Source organism: Plectropomus leopardus, chromosome 6 (assembly GCF_008729295.1).
Source record: "Plectropomus leopardus isolate mb chromosome 6, YSFRI_Pleo_2.0, whole genome shotgun sequence".
Taxonomy (NCBI): domain Eukaryota; kingdom Metazoa; phylum Chordata; class Actinopteri; order Perciformes; family Serranidae; genus Plectropomus; species Plectropomus leopardus.
The window spans coordinates 21,278,294-21,299,445 of record NC_056468.1 but is presented as its reverse complement, the minus strand read 5'-3'; the positions used below and the strand labels follow the sequence as shown (position 1 = coordinate 21,299,445).

Below are 21,152 nucleotides of genomic sequence, written 5' to 3'. Positions count from 1 at the left end.
TTGGATGTTATGTGCATCTATGTACACAAAGAGTGTGATCACAAGTCTGACAACTTCCTCTGCTGTTGTACGACTATCAAGTGCAATAAAAAGCTTTGCTGATAATCTCACTGAACCCTGACTGAGGCTACAAGCTCATTTATTTTGTTTGCTTGCAACATTGTCATAACCATGACCCCAGACACTTTATTCTCTCACTTGTGCCTTCACCCCGAGCCTGTTTCCATTCCTGACACGCCGGCAGTGTCAATAGTCTGTGTAAATTCAGAGCAACGGCCTCGGAGCGATCAGCTGCTTCCCCAGTGAAGGACAGCAGCATATTGCAGAAGAGCCACGCAGCGGCAGGAAAATCATTAAAAAAGAGTGATCTGCTAAAAATCAAAGTGGAACATGAAGGAAAGTAAATTTAAAATAAAGTAGAAAGTACATTTTAGCAACTTGTGCGTGCAAATTGCAAAGGTATAAAACTTTTTGAAGTGCATTTTAATATATTTAGGAACTGCTGCAACAATTACTAGATCAGTGCCATCTCACCAAAATATTTATGATATATGGTCATTCTTTGTTAAGTATCTTTATTAGAAAATTAGCTTTTTTACCGACAAATATCAACCATTATTTGTTGGAGTGGAAAGGACATTTTATGATGGAATAATGCTTCACAGCAGCTCAACACATTTCCTGGCTTTGTGTATGTGTGTGTGTTTTTGTGTTTGTGTGTGTAGACGCACTTGTAAAAGGCTTGGTTCTCCACCCCGCACTTCCATAAGTGCTTACACGCAGCAGGGGTCGAAGTGTGAAATGTCAACACCAGTTTCTTCTGCAAAGAAAAGAACAAAGAAAGACAGACAGACAGACAGAGAGGGAGAGAGAGAGACAGGATGAGAAATGAGATTTACCAGTAGACATGTGAATCAGGACAAGAGAAGTGCTGAACACGATGAGAGGGAGCTGTGCAAAATGCTGACCCACAGGCCCGAAGCCAAAAGCTTAGCAAGATGTGAGACAGATATAGTGATCTGGCCACAGTGTTCGACAATAAAAGGGCTTGTAGCTTGCAGAACATGGTTCTTCATGGACCAAGAGGAGGGATATATTCCTGTAAATGTCTAATTTTCAGTCCTGTGTGTCTGTAATATGAGATACCAGATCAATGCCGTTCGTCAAAAGGGGTGGAGGCTGATCAAGCGAGAGAGGAAACACTGAGATCAATAACATGGGGGCGCGCTGATCAAGTTTGTTCCCTTTCCTAAAGCCGCTTAGTCAGCCATATTGCTCAGCCCTCTCACTGTCACACAGCAGCTGTTTCAGGTATGTGGTTGTGATTTACACACATGTGCTGCAGGGGCCATGTGTGTGTGTGTGTGTGTGTGTGTGTGTGTGTATAGGTGTGTGGAAGTACCAGAACTGCATGTAACTAACAGATCGTTTTGGTCCCACTTTGGCTGATATGCAAAAGCACTTTTAAAGCATGACACGACATTTTATGATGCTGATTCAACTGTTCCTAAACCACATGTACAATAGTAATGAGTATTTTGGGAGTGTAAATGGCACTGAGGGCCAGTTTGTAGGATTCAGGGGGATATATTGGCAGACATGAAATATGATATAATAAGTATTATTTCTTTAGTGCAATCGCATGGAAATACGAATCATTGTGTTTTCGTTACCTTAGAATGAGCCGTTTACATCTACATCAGGAGTGTGTCCTCGTTTAGGGAGATTGCCATTATACACTTGTATCTACAGTTTTCAGTTTTCGCATCAGCCACCATCGTTAGTAGCCATGCCATGACAAGCAGCATGGACGAAACGCAGATTTTTTTTTTTAACATAAAACAGCATTATTCAGTGTTTAACCAGTTTAAATCACAACTTGTTTTGGAAAGGGAGAGGCCTCTGCAGTCTGGATCTTAAATTATCAGAGAAGGCGAGTGCACATTAGCAGGTACTGGGACAGTGGAACGTCTGCGAAGTGCCAAATAGCCTTCAAGGCACAATAATGACTAATGTGAAACTGCTTTATTCAGTGTTTTTACCGTTTTTAATCACCTGGAACATTTGTTTTTAGAGGGAAAAGACCTCTGCGGATAATTCCAGTCTGTTAAAAAAAAACTACATAAAGAACACTGAAGGAACTATCATTGTTTCCAGATTGCAACCAGTTTCAGCTGGTTGCAATCTGCAGTCCTCACCAATAGCTGCCGCTAAATCCCCCTACACACTGATCCTTTAATAAAAATAATATGCATCTCCTATTTGCAATACCTCAATTATGTGCTTATTTCTAGCTACTTTTCGACTGTTATACCCTGGTTTAACAATAAGTCAACCATTAACATTTTATTTTATTAGCTGGGACACTGATGGTTAACCTAAGAAATGGGGGTTTGGAGAAAATGATTTAGTAGATAAACTGAATGTCAAGCAAGTGTTACAGTTAGAAAGCCATGAAAAAATGCTATCAGCACAAAGTGGGACATTTAAGCTAATGTTTTTCAGGCTAAATAACAGCGGTGAGGGTAAAGAGTGAAAAACATGCCATGACCCGTCACACTATAAAGACTTCACATCAATACACAAATTCTGATCAAACAGAGTGAAAAACCTAAATATATACAGTTTACACACTCACACACACCCACACATCTAAAGACACGATCAAAATGAAGAAATCAACTGTTTTATGAACACACTGTCTGACATTAAATACATGATATGGACAGAGTTATAGATTATGCATCATAATATTGCATAATCTATAGTTTAGTGAAATTGAAGCTACGACACATTTTCTGATGATGTGGCTATGGACGGGGATGCTCACTGAAATTTCAACCATAGAGCAGAATGTTTTTATTGTCAAAGACTTAAAATAACTGTTTGCACACATGAGCTAAGAAAAATAGCTGAAAAACAATGAATAAATTGAATGAAATGACATAGAACATGTTTGTGATAGAAAACAAGAGACACACAAACGAAAATGTTCCTCCAATCATAAAGTGAGGTGAGGGCAGGACTGCAGGGAGAGGCATCAAATTGAGGATTTAAGCTTAACAGTGATCTGTGCTATTATTACTTGTATTTACTCACCAGTGATGACTATGTTTACACACAGAGAGAAGAGACAGAAATACAAAGATAAAACTGCATCTTCAGCCATTCATGAGTTGCCAAACAGACAGACAGACTGACAAAGTTAAGCAGAGATGAGAGAAAGGGTTTAAGCTTCTGTAATGAAGAGAATAGTTATGAGATTGATCGGCTGATTGATTGGCTGATGGGTATATTAAAGAGCAACCCGGCTTTAACTACAGTGATGACCATTTTCAAGTATTTTTAAGGCTCCTCTGTCAAAATTTCAAAATGAGTTAAAGGGTAACCTTGGTATTTTTCAACCTGCATCCTATTTTCCCATGTTTTTGTTTCGTGTCTAAGTGAAAAAAAGACAGGTTCACCCTAGTGTCCAATGTAGTGGGTGCTAGATCAAGGAAATATCTTGCTAAGTAGAAACAAAAAAATCTGCAAATCAAATAGCTTCCATTTGAAGGTTTTTACTGCTGTGTAACATTTAGAGCCAGTGACTCTCCCTCAGACTTGCTGTTTAAGGGAGTGCCCACTGCCTCAAAACGTTAAAACAGCATTAAAATCCTTCTGATGGAAACTATTTGGTGTGCAGATCTATTTGTTTCTTCTCTACCTGACTGATGGGAACAGCAATTTTTGAAATTGGTCTAGTATTGAGCGAGAGGGCTGCAGCCATTAACAGCAGAACAGGCTGCAATGTTGAACTCTAGGCATTTGTGCACTCTAATAAACTAAAAGTACTTACTTTTGTCCCTGATTATTACTATCATAGGTGTCTGGGAACACAGATCTTTTTGTCAATTTTTGTTGCTTATGCAAGGCAGCTGTGGCCCAGTATAGTGGGTCGTCCACTTTTAAGTGGTCGGAAGACTAGAAAGGTGTCATACAAGTGCAAGTCCATTTACCAATAACAGAAACCGCCACCTGACTCTTTAAAGAAACAGAAATTTTGTTATCATTACAAACTTTATTCAAAGTCAAAGGAAACTAAATAAAACTCACAAAATCTCAGTTCATCTTTACACTAACAGTCCAACCGTCTTCAAATCTGGTTTGGCTGAAATATACCTTTAATTTACCCAGTTAGATGTAAAAACATGACAGCTCCATGCACCCTAATCTTACTGTTTATTGAAATGTTGGGTTTGGCTGTGGCAAATTTGGGGCTGTTTCTGTTTGAACAAAAATGATCCTACTATTGAACAAAAGGATCTATCTCTGTAGGGACGTTTTCCATACTTAAACTTGAATCTGAGCCTGCCAGTGGCTTAAAATAGCACTTTTAGCGGACATAAATCACAAGTGTATCTTACACTGAGAAGTTACATTGCAGCCTGTTTTGTGGATGCAGACAGCAGCATGCTCTCTCAATACTGGACCAATTTAAAAAAATATTGTTCCCATCAGTCACTTTGACACAAAAACTTGGTAAAATAAGGTCCAGGTTGAAAAATATCCAAGGTACACTTTTTTGAGTCAAACGGCAATATGAGACACAATCAGCTCTTACAAAATGAAGGTGGTATGCACACATATGAGGCATGATTCACCAAAACTGCTGCTCAGGATCTACCATAGCTCTTTACTGGACAACAAACATCAAGTGTACAGATGAAATGTGTGTCCCAAATGCAAGACACCTGTGCGAGTTGTAATTTAATATGTATTAAGTCAGTATTTGCTGTCTGTGTCAAAGATGTCTGGTAATTTATACTTGTAAAAGGTGTTGGACATGTCCTAACATGGATGTAGTGAAGGAGTCTCATATTTGGGCCACAGTTGACACATGATGCGAGTGAGGAGGTTAGTCGTAACACACCCACCATCCTGTTACAGTGAATCCTGCCTGTTAAGGAGATCTGAAACAGCGACACACACATATACAGTGTGTGTGATGGTGGACAGGAATACATAGACAAACAGTAAAGTTTTACAGCACATTTATCTGGTGTAATCATTACACAGATGAGGAAAGGGAGACAGGAGGGAGGAAAGACAGTAAAGGACATTTGGAGGTCAACTAACACAAAACTGAATCAAACTAACACAGATGCTTACTGTGCATCTACATCAAAGTCATCAAAGACTTTTTTTCCACAAGTACTGAACTCCACAAATGTTAGAGGTTGGAATCTAACAGGGCAGCATGATGATGACTGTAAGACTATATGATTCATCGTCATGATGGAGGAAACTACACAGCATGTTTTATTCTTCATTTTTAACCTTTAGAGGAGCCTGTGCATGCAGGAGCAGACACTGCACTCACCTCTTTCTGAATCCCAATGACGTAAAAGGTTTTCCCTTCGAACTTCAGCTTGCTGACATCAGCCCTGCAAAGAACCACAATGTTATGATTTAAAAATATCATGTAGAAAAACATCCATTTATCACGCTATACTAAATATATGCACAAACCGTTTTCGCTGGACCTTTGCGTCTCGTTTACTACATACCAACCAATTTGAAAATATGATGTATTCCTTTTTTGTTTTTTGTAATATTATTTAATCTCCTGAGACTGTTTACGACTTAACAGCTGACTTCATAAATTACTATTCTAAGATCAGAAACATGTAAAAAATAATCTCATTCTTCAGAATGCGAACTTAAGGTGGCACAATATGATCATTTTTTTTATCTGGTAAAGTTATGTTAAAGTGTTTAACACACCATACAGTAAACTACCCAACATTGCATAAAATAATTAGAAATAACGCCTCCTTGACCAGCTGAAACATTAAATGTCCACAAACAATAACGCACAAGTAATGATCTGATAATATTCATAGCAGGGTAACACTCTAAAAGGGGTTGCTCTTTATCACAAATGCTTTTACTTTTGATATGCAAAGTACATTTTGTTGTTGATTCTCATGTATTTTTTCTTTAGTAAATTGTAAATGCAGAGGTATTACTACTTTTACTTTGGAAAAAGTCTAAATAATTTTGCCACCACTGCCTATTCATAATACCGTTCGTAGATGCTGATCATAACATTTGTATTTTACTTTACAAATGCACTTTATTGTATTCTCAGCAAAATCCTGTAGGGGGTTCATTAAAATTTTGAAGATAATATCAACATGAGGCTTCACTGAGTTTAACTTCTGACATGAAAAGTAAAATATTTGAAGTTATCATCTTATGAATGACATGTGCAGTAAGTGATTATTTGTAAAGTGTAAACAGGAATTAAGCTCTGACACCAGAACTCAAGTCAAACACTGTCATTTTAAATTGCTTCTATTGCATATTATGTTCAGCTCCATTTGAGTAAAAACAGAGTGTTATGATAAGATTTGGTAGAGGCTACACATTTACTGTGCATGTTTGCAGGTATATATTTTAGAATTTAGGACAAAATGTATACCACTTAAGGAGGTGGATCCTCTTGTTTCCCTGGAAGACCACAAAACCTGTGGCTGTAAACCCGAGGAAGGCTGTGGAGCCTGTGAAATCCTGCAAACACAAACGCACACAAAGGCACATGCAAACACATGCAGGGTGAGAGGCAGCACACGGTATTACAGGTGGATTAGCATTAGGGCGGCAAGTGGGCCATTAATAATCTCCATGGTAATGGCACCTACACAAAATCACTTGTTTGTTTCAAACTTCCGCCCCCTAATTTTCAGTGATTGGCATCAAGAACGAGGCACAGAAAATACAGGTTGGATGTAGTGAGGCAAAATGAGACCAAAAACAACTCCACAGTGAGAGCAGAACACAATATGTTCCTGTCACTCTCCCACATTGTTTTTTTTATCATCTGCAGACCTCCTCTCCTCTGCTGGTGTGTCTCTTAGTATCTCTTTGTAAACCACTCCCTGTCTCTCCATGTTCCCATCAGTTTCTCTGATTCTTGATCTCCACATGTGCGTGAGGCTACAGTCCCGGCAAGAGCAGCCATTTCCAGCAAACCAAATTAAATTCAGCCTGCTGACAAGAGCAGAGCAGATAAAGGGGATCCTCTCCAATAGACAGAATTTAAATATCTTGTTAATCTGCTCAGCATGCTTTGATACGCCTGTCCATGGGAGGGTGTCCCTATTTCACACTGTGACTAGGCGGAGGATGAACAGAGAGTAACAGATGTGAAATATTGCTTTTCTTTATCAGATTCAGTCTGTTTCGTCTATTACAGTGGTACAAGAAGAAATACCAAGAGAAAAGTTCAAGCAGTGTTTATATCACAGTACAAAACAAGGTGTCCAATTAAGAACAAAATGAAGTACAATACTAACAGTAAGATGAAGTCAATGACATTGATTTGCTAAAGCAATAGTATTCTTGGACCAATCAATAAGAGTATTGATTCCTGAAAATGAGGGTTTCTGTGCAGACCAGGTTTCTTTTGTTTACCAACGTAATGTTGCCAGAGGCGCTCTTAGGTTTGCTGAAAATCTGCTGCCAGTTAAGTTAATTATGTTTGTAGTCCTCTGTTTAATATGCAAATTAAGTGCAAACATGTTAAGGGTAAAGAGGACAGGACTGGATTTGTAGTTTTGCATGAACAACTTTAGTGAGTATTTACACTTGTAAAAGAAATGGCTGACACTGAAATAATTAATTAAGTTTCACAATGAAAACATTTTTTTTACACAAACAAATTATAACGTGACTGCAGCAGGGATAGCAGAGAAATTATAACTATTATAAACATAACCAGAAGTTGCACATGATGAGAGCAACTACCCCAATAACTTTGACCATTAATAAATTGTGTTAGTTATTATTATTTTTAAAAAATACATAATGTTCAATAGCATTATATCTATGAATATTTTACATATACAATACACGCTGCATGTACAAAGAGAGGGAAAGCAAACAACTAGAAACAAATGTGGACTCATGAAGTGGAGGCCCTTTGAGATATTTTTCTGTGATTTATGATCAACAAAATGTGACAATAATTACTAAGCCATGGAGAATATATTATGTTAATGAAGATATTTGTACCACTGCAATAGCACCAAGCCTCACAGCCAGACTGAACTGTACATGTTACCTTGCATGGGTGAGGGTCAACTCCATACGTCTCGAGGCTGTGAGCCCTTTGGAGCATGTTTAACTCCGCAAATGCAGCACACTGGCCCCTAAAAGAGAGGAGAGGATACGTTTATTTAAACTTATACACGTTGATGGCGTTAGCTTATGCTCCTTTGTGTTTGGTTTTGGCTTTCTTTTGCATTTTTCCTCTATGAGACAAAAATGGCAGTTTGTCTACAGTTTATGTCTTATCTGTCTTTTGTGTATTTACACAAAAAAACATCAAGTATTCTAAAATGACTTCTTATCCATCCTTCAAAGAAAGTAAGAGGAGAATGCCAATGTGTCTGCGATGGATATTGTGTTACAGCAGAAACACATCTGGGCAAGTTATTATATTTGGATCATTTTTTGATCATCTATCACAGCAGAAACAGACGTACTAACATCGGCCAAGTGTCCAGTGGGAGCACAGAAGCACCGTGAAGTCAGTGTTGATCACATAATGTAATGGCTAAAGCATCCATCAGCGTTTAGATTAGTTCCCTAGAAGCTTCACTTTCACTAATTCTGTCTGCCACCAGAATCTCCCAAGAAGGCTCGATTTTCGGCACAAAGGAAGTGCGTCAACTTATTGTGCAACTCTGTAGCTAACCCCAGTTACTACTCCAACCTTCCCTTTAAAAGACTAATGTTTTGGGTTTTTTTAACAGGGGTGGGGTCTTTAGGAGGAGATAGCAGATCAACAGTATATGCCATAAAAAATGGTATAAATAGTCTGAGAGAAGAGAACCTACATATGTTGGTCATTTCCATGCTCAATTGTGTCTCATAAATTGTTGCAACAATTTGGGGGTCAATACCATTTATTACACAGATTTGATTCTTAATTTAAGCATTTTTGACCACTCAAGAATTGATCAAAATGATCAAAAATTCCTCCAAATGACCATATTAAGACGTCCAGACCTTAAGGAACACCATAAAAAAAATCCATGTTGTGATTTTGACATTTGGTTATTTCTGTATCAAAACTGTTGAGATACTCCCATATCCCTTTAGCCCATGAAGGCCCGAGGTCTCTTGTTTGTGGCTGTAAAGTGTCATTAGGCTCCAATTCTTGCAGGTAGCAATGGGTCATTTTACACAGTGATGTCAGTTAAAAAAAAAGGTCTCACTACAATAAAATGGCTAACATCAACACTCATGAATAAACTCAAGTATCTAAGGGATGAATGCTATACTTATCATGACACCAGACAAATAAATCAACATCACAATTTCACAAACATACTTCTGTCTATATGCACAGAGAGTAAAATGTCAAACCCATTATAAAAACAGCTTGAAAATACAGCTTCACACAGTGCACTCCACTCCACTTGTAAATCACCTGAAGTGTCTTTCTACAGCTCAGTATTAATCTACATGCTTTAATCCTGTCCGTCAGACCCGTCGGGGCAGACAGAGGGCACTTGGCATCATCTGCCTCTGTGCTGTGGGAAATGAAGGATTTGTCTTTGATGTTTCTATAATCGCTCTAAGTGTGACAGTCACAAATCTAACAACTTCACACATGAGCTGCAGAGGTGATACAAATAAACACTGTGATGGAGGGGCGCTGATGTATACATCACTGTCTATCATGTGATCTTATGATTTCCATGCAGAGTTCAGAGTAAGACCAGAACATGTCATCAACATATTTTAATAATTTTCACTTTCATCATTATATTTATGCAGCAACCTCTGCTTGTATTTATCTCTCTCAATTCAGCCTTTTCCTTGCATAGCATTTTGTTTTACATTCAACTTCCCTCCTTAAAAAAAGAGAGAAAATTCCAGGTTTTAAAGATATTTATCGGGGTTGAGCATCTTACACGTATGTTCAGCTCATTTTACTCAATCCACCCTTAAAGGTTGATTTTCACCAAAATGCAAATTCTGAAAATCCTGTATTAGCAAGCAAGGTGTCCAAACTTAGCTGGAAATAAATAATTCATGCTTGTTCCTCTGCAAATTATTTTCAGTTTTAAGTTACTTTCAACTGAGATACCTTCTGCAATGTAATGTGCCACAAATCTCTAGGTGCCATCAAATTTTGTCTCGAGCCACAACAACAGAGAGCGCTTTATTGTCTGCAGTAGAAAATTGTCTCTGCAGCCTGTTTTGAAAGGACAGATCACAGGAGTGCGGCTGTCATCAAAATCAAACAGTAAACTGATAAAAAAAAAGACACACACACACACACACACACACACACACACACACACACACACACACACACACACACACACACACACACACACACACACACACACACACACACACTTGAAACATGTCTTACCTGAGCTCATTCTTATGTATTTCCATGATCTTCCTCTCCAGTTTGAGGGATTGTTTAGGGAACAGTTTGAAGTCTCTGATGTAGTCTGACGGATGCTCCTCTGGGTCAAAGTCCCCGAGCTCAGCTGAAGACAGAGGGTGATATCAGTGTGATAGTGGTGTAAAAACAGGTTAAACTGTTAAGAAAATGTGCATTATGTGCTATAGATGTTTAAAGAGGCAATTCAACATTTTCAAGCGGGAGCAATTCAACATATGCGATACACGGATGCACTTTTATTCAACACAGCATATGGGGAAATACATTTATTTGCTTTATGGTGGACAGTTTGATGAGAAGACTCTCTTGTCTACTCAGCCTGCACTCAGTCTGAGCTACCACACCTTGGTCAGTGATTTCGGGGACAGACACCAACACAACAAGCCGGTAACAGTATGACACGCCACTGGGTGGTGTCAGTTTATAACGCAGTGGGACAGCTGTCGCGGCGGTATGATATAATTCAGTTATAAACGCTGCCAGTGAAGACATAATATAAGGAGCTGGAAAGTCCCTATCGAGTGAACAGGAGGGCTCACCTGATAAGGACTGACAGGGGCTGACAGCAAAGTTTTGCACTCTTTAAAATCTGATTTAACAGATTTGTGTCATCAGCAAATTAGCTGATAGCTCAATCCCAGACAAAGGCTTAAAGAGAGATTTATTTTCTAATATTTTTTTATCCACAGGAGAAAATACTCATAAGTAGCTGAGATAACCCTGATAGATAAATATTCCCCTTATTGAATCCAGTACAAAGCCCTAACACGCACTCATTTCTCTCTTAAATCTATTCTTAATTAGCAGTCATAATAAAGCTTAAATCAGAAACTTGCCTGGAGTTTAATTAAACAGTAATCCTCAACCTATTCTCGGGCTCTGTAATCAACACCCTGACAAAGTGGGACAGGGACCTGCCCTCGTTAATCAGAGCAGCCAATGATACGCTGCAGACACACTGTGGGTCGAGATAACTCAGCCATTCACACTCTGCTCTCTGGGGATACGGACCAATCAGAGAGTGTTTGCACAGTTCAGAGATTTGTGTATCAGCCAGAGGGGTTCATGATACAGCTCAGCTAATTCCACTCTTAATCCATATTAAAGCAAGTGGCTCCACACTGTGATTCAACATTAAAGGTGCTGCATACGATATTTAGTGTATTAAAATAGCAACAACTTGTTATTCGCTATGTAAAGATATAGTTGGGTAATGTCATCCCAATAAGATAATAAAGTCACGTTACTTCTATGTTTGTTTTAATCCAAGCTTCTCTGTTAAATGTTCTATTAGCTGCTCTAGCCGTGCGTGCATGTTAGCGCATCTAAGTCCCTGTGTGTGTGTGTGTGTGTGTGTGTGTGTGTGTGTGTGTGTGTATCCCAAGCCCCCGGGAACAGCACCGGGATCTGAAGCCAATTTTACATACTGGCCAAAAGTGGTCGAGACTGTCCGGGTTTGTTGTGTGACACCAGGGGGCCCAAAAAGACTTTTCCCCATTGACTTACACTAAGAAAGAGATGCACATCACAACCCCTACAAAATGACTAATTTCACTTTTAGTATTTGATCTATTTTTTATTCCCACAGGTAACTTCATACTGCGGAAATAGGGCTTTTTTGGCTGCATGCACAACAAGGGCCCACCTCCAATGCTGTATGGAGGTCTCTTTATACATCCAAGGTGTGTCCCACATGTAAGCTAACCGCTCCCGCTCTGCACTGTGGTTATACGGTGGTTATCGCTGATAATGCCACCCTGACCAACTGTGGCGAAAGGCCACCCTTCAGAGAAATAAACTGGATAGAAACTAAAATTATAGTATTGACGACTGTGATAAAAGCAAATCTGCCAGGGGCCAACATCACATCAACCACTGTAAACTGCACAATTGTTTAAAGTTTTGAAATTGCAGCAAAGCTAGGAAAAAAACAGGAAACCCTGCTGAAATTTTACAATAATTTTAAACTCTCAGCCTCACCCTGTATGATGCAGGCTCCTAGATATGCAGCTTCAGCAAAAGGACAAAGGAGACGGCCGTGGTAGATATCTCTCTTCAGCTGGAGGTACAGGAGATACCTGGACACACAGACACACAACACACACAGTTAAGAAGAAAGAAAAATTGCCAATGCTACTTCATCTAAATGTGTTTTACAGTTGTTACTTAAATTGAAAGTTTATTTGGTCCACGGTGAAGCAGTGAATGGATGCCAAATATCTGCACAAGGGTGACCTCAGGTAATTTGTGAAATCAGGTAAAATGGGACAAATGAGGTTTTACATCTTGGGTTTTTTAAATATTAGCAACCAGTCACCAGACATGTATTGGGTTGTTACCAAATGTGTTTTACTTCAGCAATTATTTTTACTGGTTTGAGATAACAATTATGGGCAGGGCAAAGAGTAAAAAAAAAAAAAAAAAAAACACTGGTCCCGCAACTTCTGAAGTTGATAATAGGTGTACTACAGCTAAAATAATCAGGGTATAACAACTAAAATGGTTGTAGGATCTGCAGTTCATTAAATGTTTGATTTTATATCAAAATATTTTCACATTACACTTCACTTTTTTTTGCAAGAAATGATTTTGAGTGACTACTTCATGCATAAAAAAAGGACAAAAAATTCAAATTAGACACTTTTCAAGGTAAAACCAATGCTACCAGGTTAAACTATGACTTATGCCACTGCATGTCACCCTGTAATATTACAGAATTTAAAAAAATATATTTTTGTCACCTAAAAAATACAAAAATACACCAGAATTGGCCACAATGGTTACACGTACGCAAGCACACACACGTCTATTGTAGACATTATGGCACCAAAGAAACAAGCAGCGAGAGAGCAGGTGAAAGGTTGGACTTTTTAATAAATATCCAGGTTACATTAATGATTTGACAAATTAACTGATTTAATAATTTCAAAAATAAACAAACATCATTGTCCCATTTTACCCGAGCCTGTCATCAAAAGTGAAGCAGGGGTACTTGATGTGTTTGAAGGTCCAAAGTTTCTAAATTATTTTACTTGCCAACATATTTTGTTTATAATTGAGATCTACAGCAAGCTCTTAAAGTAACACTTAAGGTACTATTTCGAGCTTTAGGTGGTTTTCTTGGTCATCTTCCAAAAAGTGTCCCAAATAACTTTATTTATTTATTTAGTGAAATGAGCCCTAATTACGTGATGTTAGCGACAGTAAACTTACACATTATAAATCAGTGTATCTTTATCGTTGTGTCATCATCATAACATCAATATGTTGGTTATCAGAAAAATGGATAAATCTAAATCAGTCTTTGATTCAATAACGTTTCAGCTGTGTTACTATGGCGGTTAGAGAGAGCATTGCTATGGAAACAACTACCGTACGGCAGTGGCTGGTACTGTAGTTTCTATGGAGGCACGCAGCTGACATGCCGATTTGTCTCGTGTTACCAAGGAGACAAGAAATGACAGCGGTGCTAAAACTATGGGGTCATGTGTTGCCATGGATACAGATGAGTTTCCAGAGTAGACGACATCATCACACTGCCATCAGCCGACTCATTAAACGTGTTTTCTAACTCAAGCAGCAGAAGGAAAGCATGAAAGATTGAATGGAGCGAAAAGGTTGCTGCTGAAACTAAATAGTTTTATTTATAGAGTCGGTCTGCAGCCACATGGAGGTTCTTCAAAGTGGCCTAAAAAACATCTTTATCTACATGACCTTCTCAGCTGTGTTTAATTTAATGCCTCTCTATTTTCTTCTTAGTCGATGCGGAGATTCTCTGCCTTCTCATCTCTACCTTAAACCTTTACAAATTAGTTTTGTGGTGCAACAATTTCCATATCATTTCTTTTAGAAATTCTTGATTCAAGAATTGAGCCAGAGCCACAAACTATTATTTTTAATATTTTTAAGACATCTGACAACTTCACATTGTCTCAAAGACGACTTATAAACTACTTTCTCAGCTAAGAAATACTTGCTAGGAGCTTGAGAGGATTACATATATTAGAAATGAGCAGGTAAAATGAGCAACCTTTTATTCATTATTTGGAGAAAACAACAGTGTAATGCAGTCCGGTGATTTTTGTTACTGAATGTAGGCTTCTTTGATTTAGTCTTGGCTGTCTAGTTTGGATGGGTTTTTTCCATTTCCCCCCCTTATTGTCTTAATTTAAAAGTCCTGTAGAAGATTGGTGTCTGTACCAGTTATGTAAATGCACTTATTATTTTCATGCTGCATTTGTATATTTACCAGTAATTTATGTTTATGTATATTTGCTAACAATTTATGCAAATTGACCCCATTCTCAATAAAGTAAAATAAAAAATAGTTTTGTACAATGTAATGTGCCATGAGGCACATATTATTATTTTTTAATATATTTTTTTACACACTTTACATACTCAACTTATTATACATATTTTACATTTTAAAGTATTTTACATGACTCGTCGTCTGACTCAAGTCGAGGTCGTATGTCAAGTCCACAGCACTGCTACTCTTGGTGTTTGCAAAGATGCAAATCACCTGATATGGAAGTGACTTATAAGAACACTGGGTTGTTGTCTCTTTTTTCATCTCTTTTTGATATTTGCAGAAAAAATCTGAAGAAGAAAATGGCAGACTTCAAATAACATCCTGGAAACTGGAGCACATGCAGCGCACACACATTAGCAAAATAGTTTGGGGATTTTGATAATGGGAAAAAAATCCCTCTCCAGAAGAAGAAAAAAAAGAAAATCATATTGAGCACTTCATTGGATTTCATCATCGCCTGCAGTTCTGAACTTTCCAAACTCAGCTCATCTTTAACTTCCATGTCCACTCCAAACTCATCAGTAAAAATTCAACATAATGGTGCTCCTTCAGGACTGAGCTGAGGTTGTTTTTTTTCTTTAACACCAGCTGATGAAAATAAATGGAAACATAAAAATATAGCTGTTAAAATACAAGGAGAGTGAGATAAAAAAAATCTAGGTTGATATCACAGAAAGTGAGGGACAACTCAAAGATGGAGGAAGCTGAGAAATGGAGAGAAAAGAGGAGTTAAGTTTTAATGACATTGATGTACAAAAACACCTTCAAGTAATAGAAGCTGAGGAGGACGGGGGAGATGTGCCAAAATGAGTTGAGAGATGTGGAGAGACACCTGAGGGAGCAGAGTGGGCTGTGATAATGGAGAGGAATAAGGAGGACAGAGAGAGACCAACAGAAGGGAGGGAGGAGACACCTCAGGGATGAAATTAAGGAGAGATTTGGAAAGGATGGAGGACAGAAAGATGGAGGAAGAAAAGACAGAGATGGTGAGACATGACAGCTCAGATGGGATGGAGAAGATAAAAACAGAGTCCCTGCTGAGTGAACATCTCTAATGATAACTGTGCCTGAGAGAAGGTGTGTGGGGGGATTTTTGGGAGGAGGAGGGTTATGAAAAAGTTGGTATAAAGTATCAGTTATTTCTACAGCAACATTCTTAAAACAGATTTTTATTTTTTTTAATTACACCTACCAAACCAACCCTGTCCCCTAGAAAATCACGTTTATAGACCTTAAATTGATTTCATTGCTGCCTAGTGTCTGTTCGGAGACATTTCAAGTTTGTGTCCAGACTTCTGTCTGTGGTTAGGTTTAGGCAACAAAAGCACTTTGGTTAAAGTAATGCAAATATCATGATTTTCATTAAATGTTGATTAAAAAAAGGGAATAATATATTTTTTTAAATGTTGTAGTCAATACAATAGAATAGTATATTGCAAGATTGCCTATTTTGGTGGGAAACAAATTAAATACATTGTCAGTTAAAATTTTGCTGATTTGTCCAGTGTCAACATTTTTGCAATTTCACAGGTATAATATTGTTTTGAAATAATTTTTTTTTCTGTTAATTGGGAGATTTTCCTTATTTGCTGTGAGGGTCCAAGGACAAAGAGATGTCATATGTTGTACAGTTCTCCGAGGCTAAGTATGAACTGTGACATTGGACTTACAGATCAAATTGAAATTAAAATTGAACTGACATGACTTTGTACAGCCGTTTTGGGGCATGCTTGTGATTGGGCTACAATGAACTCTGACTTGAGAATGAAATATGCTATATAAATAAATTTGCCTTGCCTAATTAGCAACATTTTCTATTTATTGAAATAGATTTTTTTTTTTCTGCATGACGGTTTTGAGTGTGTCCCTAAAAAACGTATTTGCGGTTTCAAGTTTAGTTGTAAACATGATTTCTAGGAGACAAGGCTGAACAAACAATGGTTATTTTAAGTGCACGAATGCATTTGCAATGATATATATCACGAAGAAGGCTGTTAATGAAAAAAGATGATAGCCTGCAGCAATTTTATGCTCTGATATTCTTAACACCCTGGACAACTTCATTGTTGTATGGACGAAAAAGTAAAAAAAAAAAAAATGTATATAGCATATTTACATGAAATGACCATCAGCACATGTTGTATATGTCATTGCCAATTGATGAAACTGCTGTATTTTTGAATCTACACTGCTGCTCAAAAGTTTGGAATCGCCAGCAACAAAAAGCTTGATTGGGTCTACAGTCAGATGACTGAGAGGAGTACTCTATATCTGAATGGTCTTTCATGCTATTAGGTTTTTGAAAGTCCACTTTACAAATAGATATTAGTCAGTTTTGTATGAAGGGTTTTGTGCATGGAGAACTAAATGCTGCACAATGTTTCAACCAGACTGATGAGTCCTCCCTCGACCTCTCTGTGCCCTCTGCCCGTCTCAGTACCACAGGGAGCAGAGCTTTCAGTCGCTCTGCTCCCCAACTCTGGAATTCACTCCCACCAGACATCAGAAACATTGATTCATTACACATGTTCAAAGCCAGACTCAAAACCCATCTGTTCCAGACTGCTTTCTCCCTGTAATTTCTCTCTCTCTTACTGTGCTTTTATTTATTCTGCGTTATTTTTGTTTGCGTTTTACTCACCCTGTAAAGTGTCCTTGAGCTTCTAGAAAGGTGCTTTTAAATAAAATTTATTATTATTATTATTAAAGGGCAGAAAGAGACAAAAATCCCTCTAAGCACCAGTTTAATAGAAATAAAAAAAACACCAGTCATTGGTAAAAGAATCTGAAACCTCAGCATCAAAAAAAGTGCAGATTTAAATAGAAACAGGTTCCTGCTTCAGTGCCAATAAGTGCACAATAATGACTGTAATAAGCTGAAATTAACAGGCAACATGTTACTTTAGAAAAGCTATTGTTCAAACTTCACAAGGCTAGTTGAGGGTTAGCCTTGTTGGAAATGGATTAGGGGCTATCAGCTGAGCATCTGACAAGACGCAGTTTAACACTGGGATGGGCAGTGGTCTACTTTGATTTTTCAGGCCATTGTGTGTTAGGTTTTACCTGGTGAGCTCCTCCTTGATTTTCATTGGCTCGTGGGGGTAAAACTTGACCCGGAAACACATTGTATACGGCTGCTGGGCTGCTGAAAACAAGAGAAGGAGGTTAGAAGAGAGAAGAAATTAAACAGAGAAAGTGAAGACGGGGAGTAGTTGTAAGAAGAGAAGAAAAGAAAAAGCAAAAGTAGATGGTCGGTTGGTTAATTGGAAGAGCACAGAGATAAACGAATGAGTATAAGACAGAGAGGGAGCAGAGCTATGAGGATTATATAAAACTGAGAAGAAGTTGGAGACCAGAAAAGAAATCACAGTATGCCTCTAATACTGATTAGTCATTTGATAATTACAGTAATTACTCATCACACACACACACACACGCTTATACACATACAAATTGGGGTCCCAGATCAAACGACATCTTAAACTCACTCCTGGGGTCTCACTGATCTCTCAAAATTGCATATTAACACACATACATGCACACACATGCTAAAGTTCAGTTTCCACATTTGCATGACGCACAGAGATACATCTCTGCATACATATCTCCTCACAGTAGAGATATGTATGCAGTAATAATATATTGTGTGTATATATATATATATATTTCTAAATTGTCATTACATTTCTAAAAACCACAGATAGCTTACATTTGCACATTATGTTTTATGAATGTTGACACTCAACATTTCAATAATGCTGCAGTTAAATGTAGTTAGGGTTAGGCACAAAAACCACTTGATTACGGTTTGATCATGTTTTGGCCTAAAATAGCCAGATTTGGGGGGACAATCCCTGCAGGAAAAGCAGTGATGTCTCACTAAAAACCAACTAGGCTTCATGCCTAAAAAGCCACTGAAAACAAAGCAACAGGTTTCTAAAAAGTAAGCTGGAAAAACAATTAAGGTTGTTACAAAGCACCATGTTTGGAGGTAAAATGAGGTAAAATTTTTATTTAGAAAACAAAATGTTTCACATCAATTATGCTGTTTGAATGGCAAAACTGTGAAGCTCAAAATTGCTAAGAATAATTTGAATATGGCAGCTTTAAAAACACTGATATGATATGTGTGAAACATGTAACATGTTTATGGTTTGAAAAAATGTACAATGACAATGTTTTGTCCTTATTGAAGAACATATAAGAAATGTGAAGAAATGACAGGGAGCACTCAACAATTTTGGGGAACAGCAATGTCATTTATGGGGTAGGAAGCTTGAAGAAAAGGGTTGCATATCTTGGAATATTGGAGGACTTGTTTAAACTAACTTATGTATGACCTTTACTCATGTGCATGTGTGTTATTCTGAATTTAAATAGAGGAATCTGCCAAAAGAAAGATGCAAAATCATCTGATAAAGTCAATGATTTCAGAGTGGGCTTCAACCATAAACTCAGCCAGAAAGAAAAAAGGAAATGACAGAGGAGGAAGAGGAAAGTGAGTATCAGTTCACATGGGACCAAATATCTTTACAGAGTGCCCTCACCACTCTGTCTTTAATGGCTGGGATCCTCTGCGGTATTATCTAGCTAGGAAAAACAGCACACATCTACATAATACATGCTGAGCAATATGAAAGACGCAATCCTCCCACCCGCGCCAAAAGAATTTGAGCTGCTTTTTGCTCAAGCTTAAGGGACCAAAATGCTTTTTTTTTAAAAAAAAAAAAAACATTTCAAGGGAAAGTGAATTGGCACAATAGTATGCACGCACACACAATGTGATGCATATGCACGTAAGCTGAGACGCACAAAGAGAAAATAAATCGCAAGCCACACATCCTAATTTGAGCGTAAATGCTGCCACAGGGAGAACTGATGTGTCAGTACGACTCAGGATCTATTCACCACTCATCCTCCATCTCTCTCTCTCATCTCTTTTTCTTTCTTTCACTCTCTGTCAGCCGCTCTCATCTCAAACTGTCTCTCCGGTCTCCTTTTCTCTCTCTTTTCCTCCCTAATCTGACTTCTTTCTTTAGCTACATTATCTATCACTGTCTCCTCTCTCTCCCCTCTGAATTAGCCCCCCACACATTTCCTCTTTATCACTCTTTCCCCTCTTTCTCTCTCTCTTCCTCCATCTCTCATTCTAATTTTCATTGTTCCTCCTCCTTCCTGCCCTCCCGCACATGTTCTGACGAAGCAGAACGCAGAGCTAATAGCTCTTTTATTAATTTAAAGTGAGACAGAAAGAACAGGACAGTCATTTAAAGGGTGGGTTCAGATGGAGACATGTTTTCGCTGATCTCACAGGTAATTGGCCAAATGTAGATGAACATCACACTAAGACATTTTGCAGCAAAGCATCAAATTCAACAGTACACATCAGGATTTGGCACCAGTTCCATATAATAAAAACCAAGATGATTTTTCTAGACTTTATGTGAAAATGTGAGGAAAAAAAGCTGTATTCGATTCCAAATAAAATGCTAGCTTCTTGATTTCGTCTCCAAACCCTCTGCAAAAAAGGTGGCTGACAAAGCGAATTTTGTTTAAATATTTTATGAAGCAAAGGCAGACTTCTCTTCCCTTGTTCCTTCAGTGACTCCTTTCCAAGATGGGAATAAAACATTTGCTTCTCAAAATAAAGTGAATCTCAAATTTCACTGCAGTGTGATTTTACATTTTAGAAACTGCACTGATCGACCATTACATTATTTGTGTCACAGTCAGAGGTGGAAGAAATATTTGCAAAGTATTAGTAAAGATCTTTTACTTGAGGAAAGGTAGCAATACCACAGTATAAAAAATAGTTTGTTACAAGAAGTATATCAATTTCAAGTATACAGTGTAAATATGACAGCTATCATACTGTGTACATTCACTTATCCACAGTATTTAAAAACATGCAACTGCACACCTTTATTCTTGCTATTTTAAAAGAAAGACTTTTTACACATTACCCCATTTTAGAAAATAGTTCAAAGTTTCGGTTATAATAATAAACCCTCAAAAAAAATTATGTTTACATTAATGTAAGGGTCACTGTAAGTAATAATAATAATAATAATAATTCTGTAATGCCTTGATATTTCCTAAAACGTGAAAATGCCATACTGCTGCAAGTCCTGTGAAAGTAAAAGTCCTGAATTCAAAATCTTACTTGAGTAAAAGAGCAACAGTATTACCATCAAAATACACTTAAAGTAGCAAAAGCAAATGTACTCATGCATAATAGCCCATTTCAGACTCATATTTTATTACTGAATTATAATTAATGATTCATTAATGTGTACGTCAGTTTAATGATGCAGCAGGTAGAGATGGAGCTAATCTTTCTGGGTAGTTTCAGTCAAAAATATA

The 21,152-nt window shown here is 37.8% G+C and overlaps 1 protein-coding gene across 3 annotated transcripts in view; it reads right to left on the bottom strand.

Annotated features, from left to right (window-relative positions):
- Window positions 1–21,152, bottom strand: part of frmd3 (FERM domain containing 3) — a 79,619-nt gene that overhangs the window by 21,987 nt on the left and 36,480 nt on the right. For 2 of the 3 annotated variants that reach the window (XM_042487497.1, XM_042487496.1), the window contains 7 exons: window positions 17,853–17,934; window positions 12,455–12,552; window positions 10,436–10,559; window positions 8,108–8,195; window positions 6,467–6,555; window positions 5,363–5,426; window positions 732–820 (listed from right to left, as the gene is read on the bottom strand). In XM_042487497.1, coding sequence (XP_042343431.1) covers window positions 732–820; window positions 5,363–5,426; window positions 6,467–6,555; window positions 8,108–8,195; window positions 10,436–10,559; window positions 12,455–12,552; window positions 17,853–17,934 — 634 coding nt within the window. The remainder of the gene's footprint in view (window positions 1–731; window positions 821–5,362; window positions 5,427–6,466; window positions 6,556–8,107; window positions 8,196–10,435; window positions 10,560–12,454; window positions 12,553–17,852; window positions 17,935–21,152) is intronic. The other variant, XM_042487498.1, reaches the window with a different exon arrangement.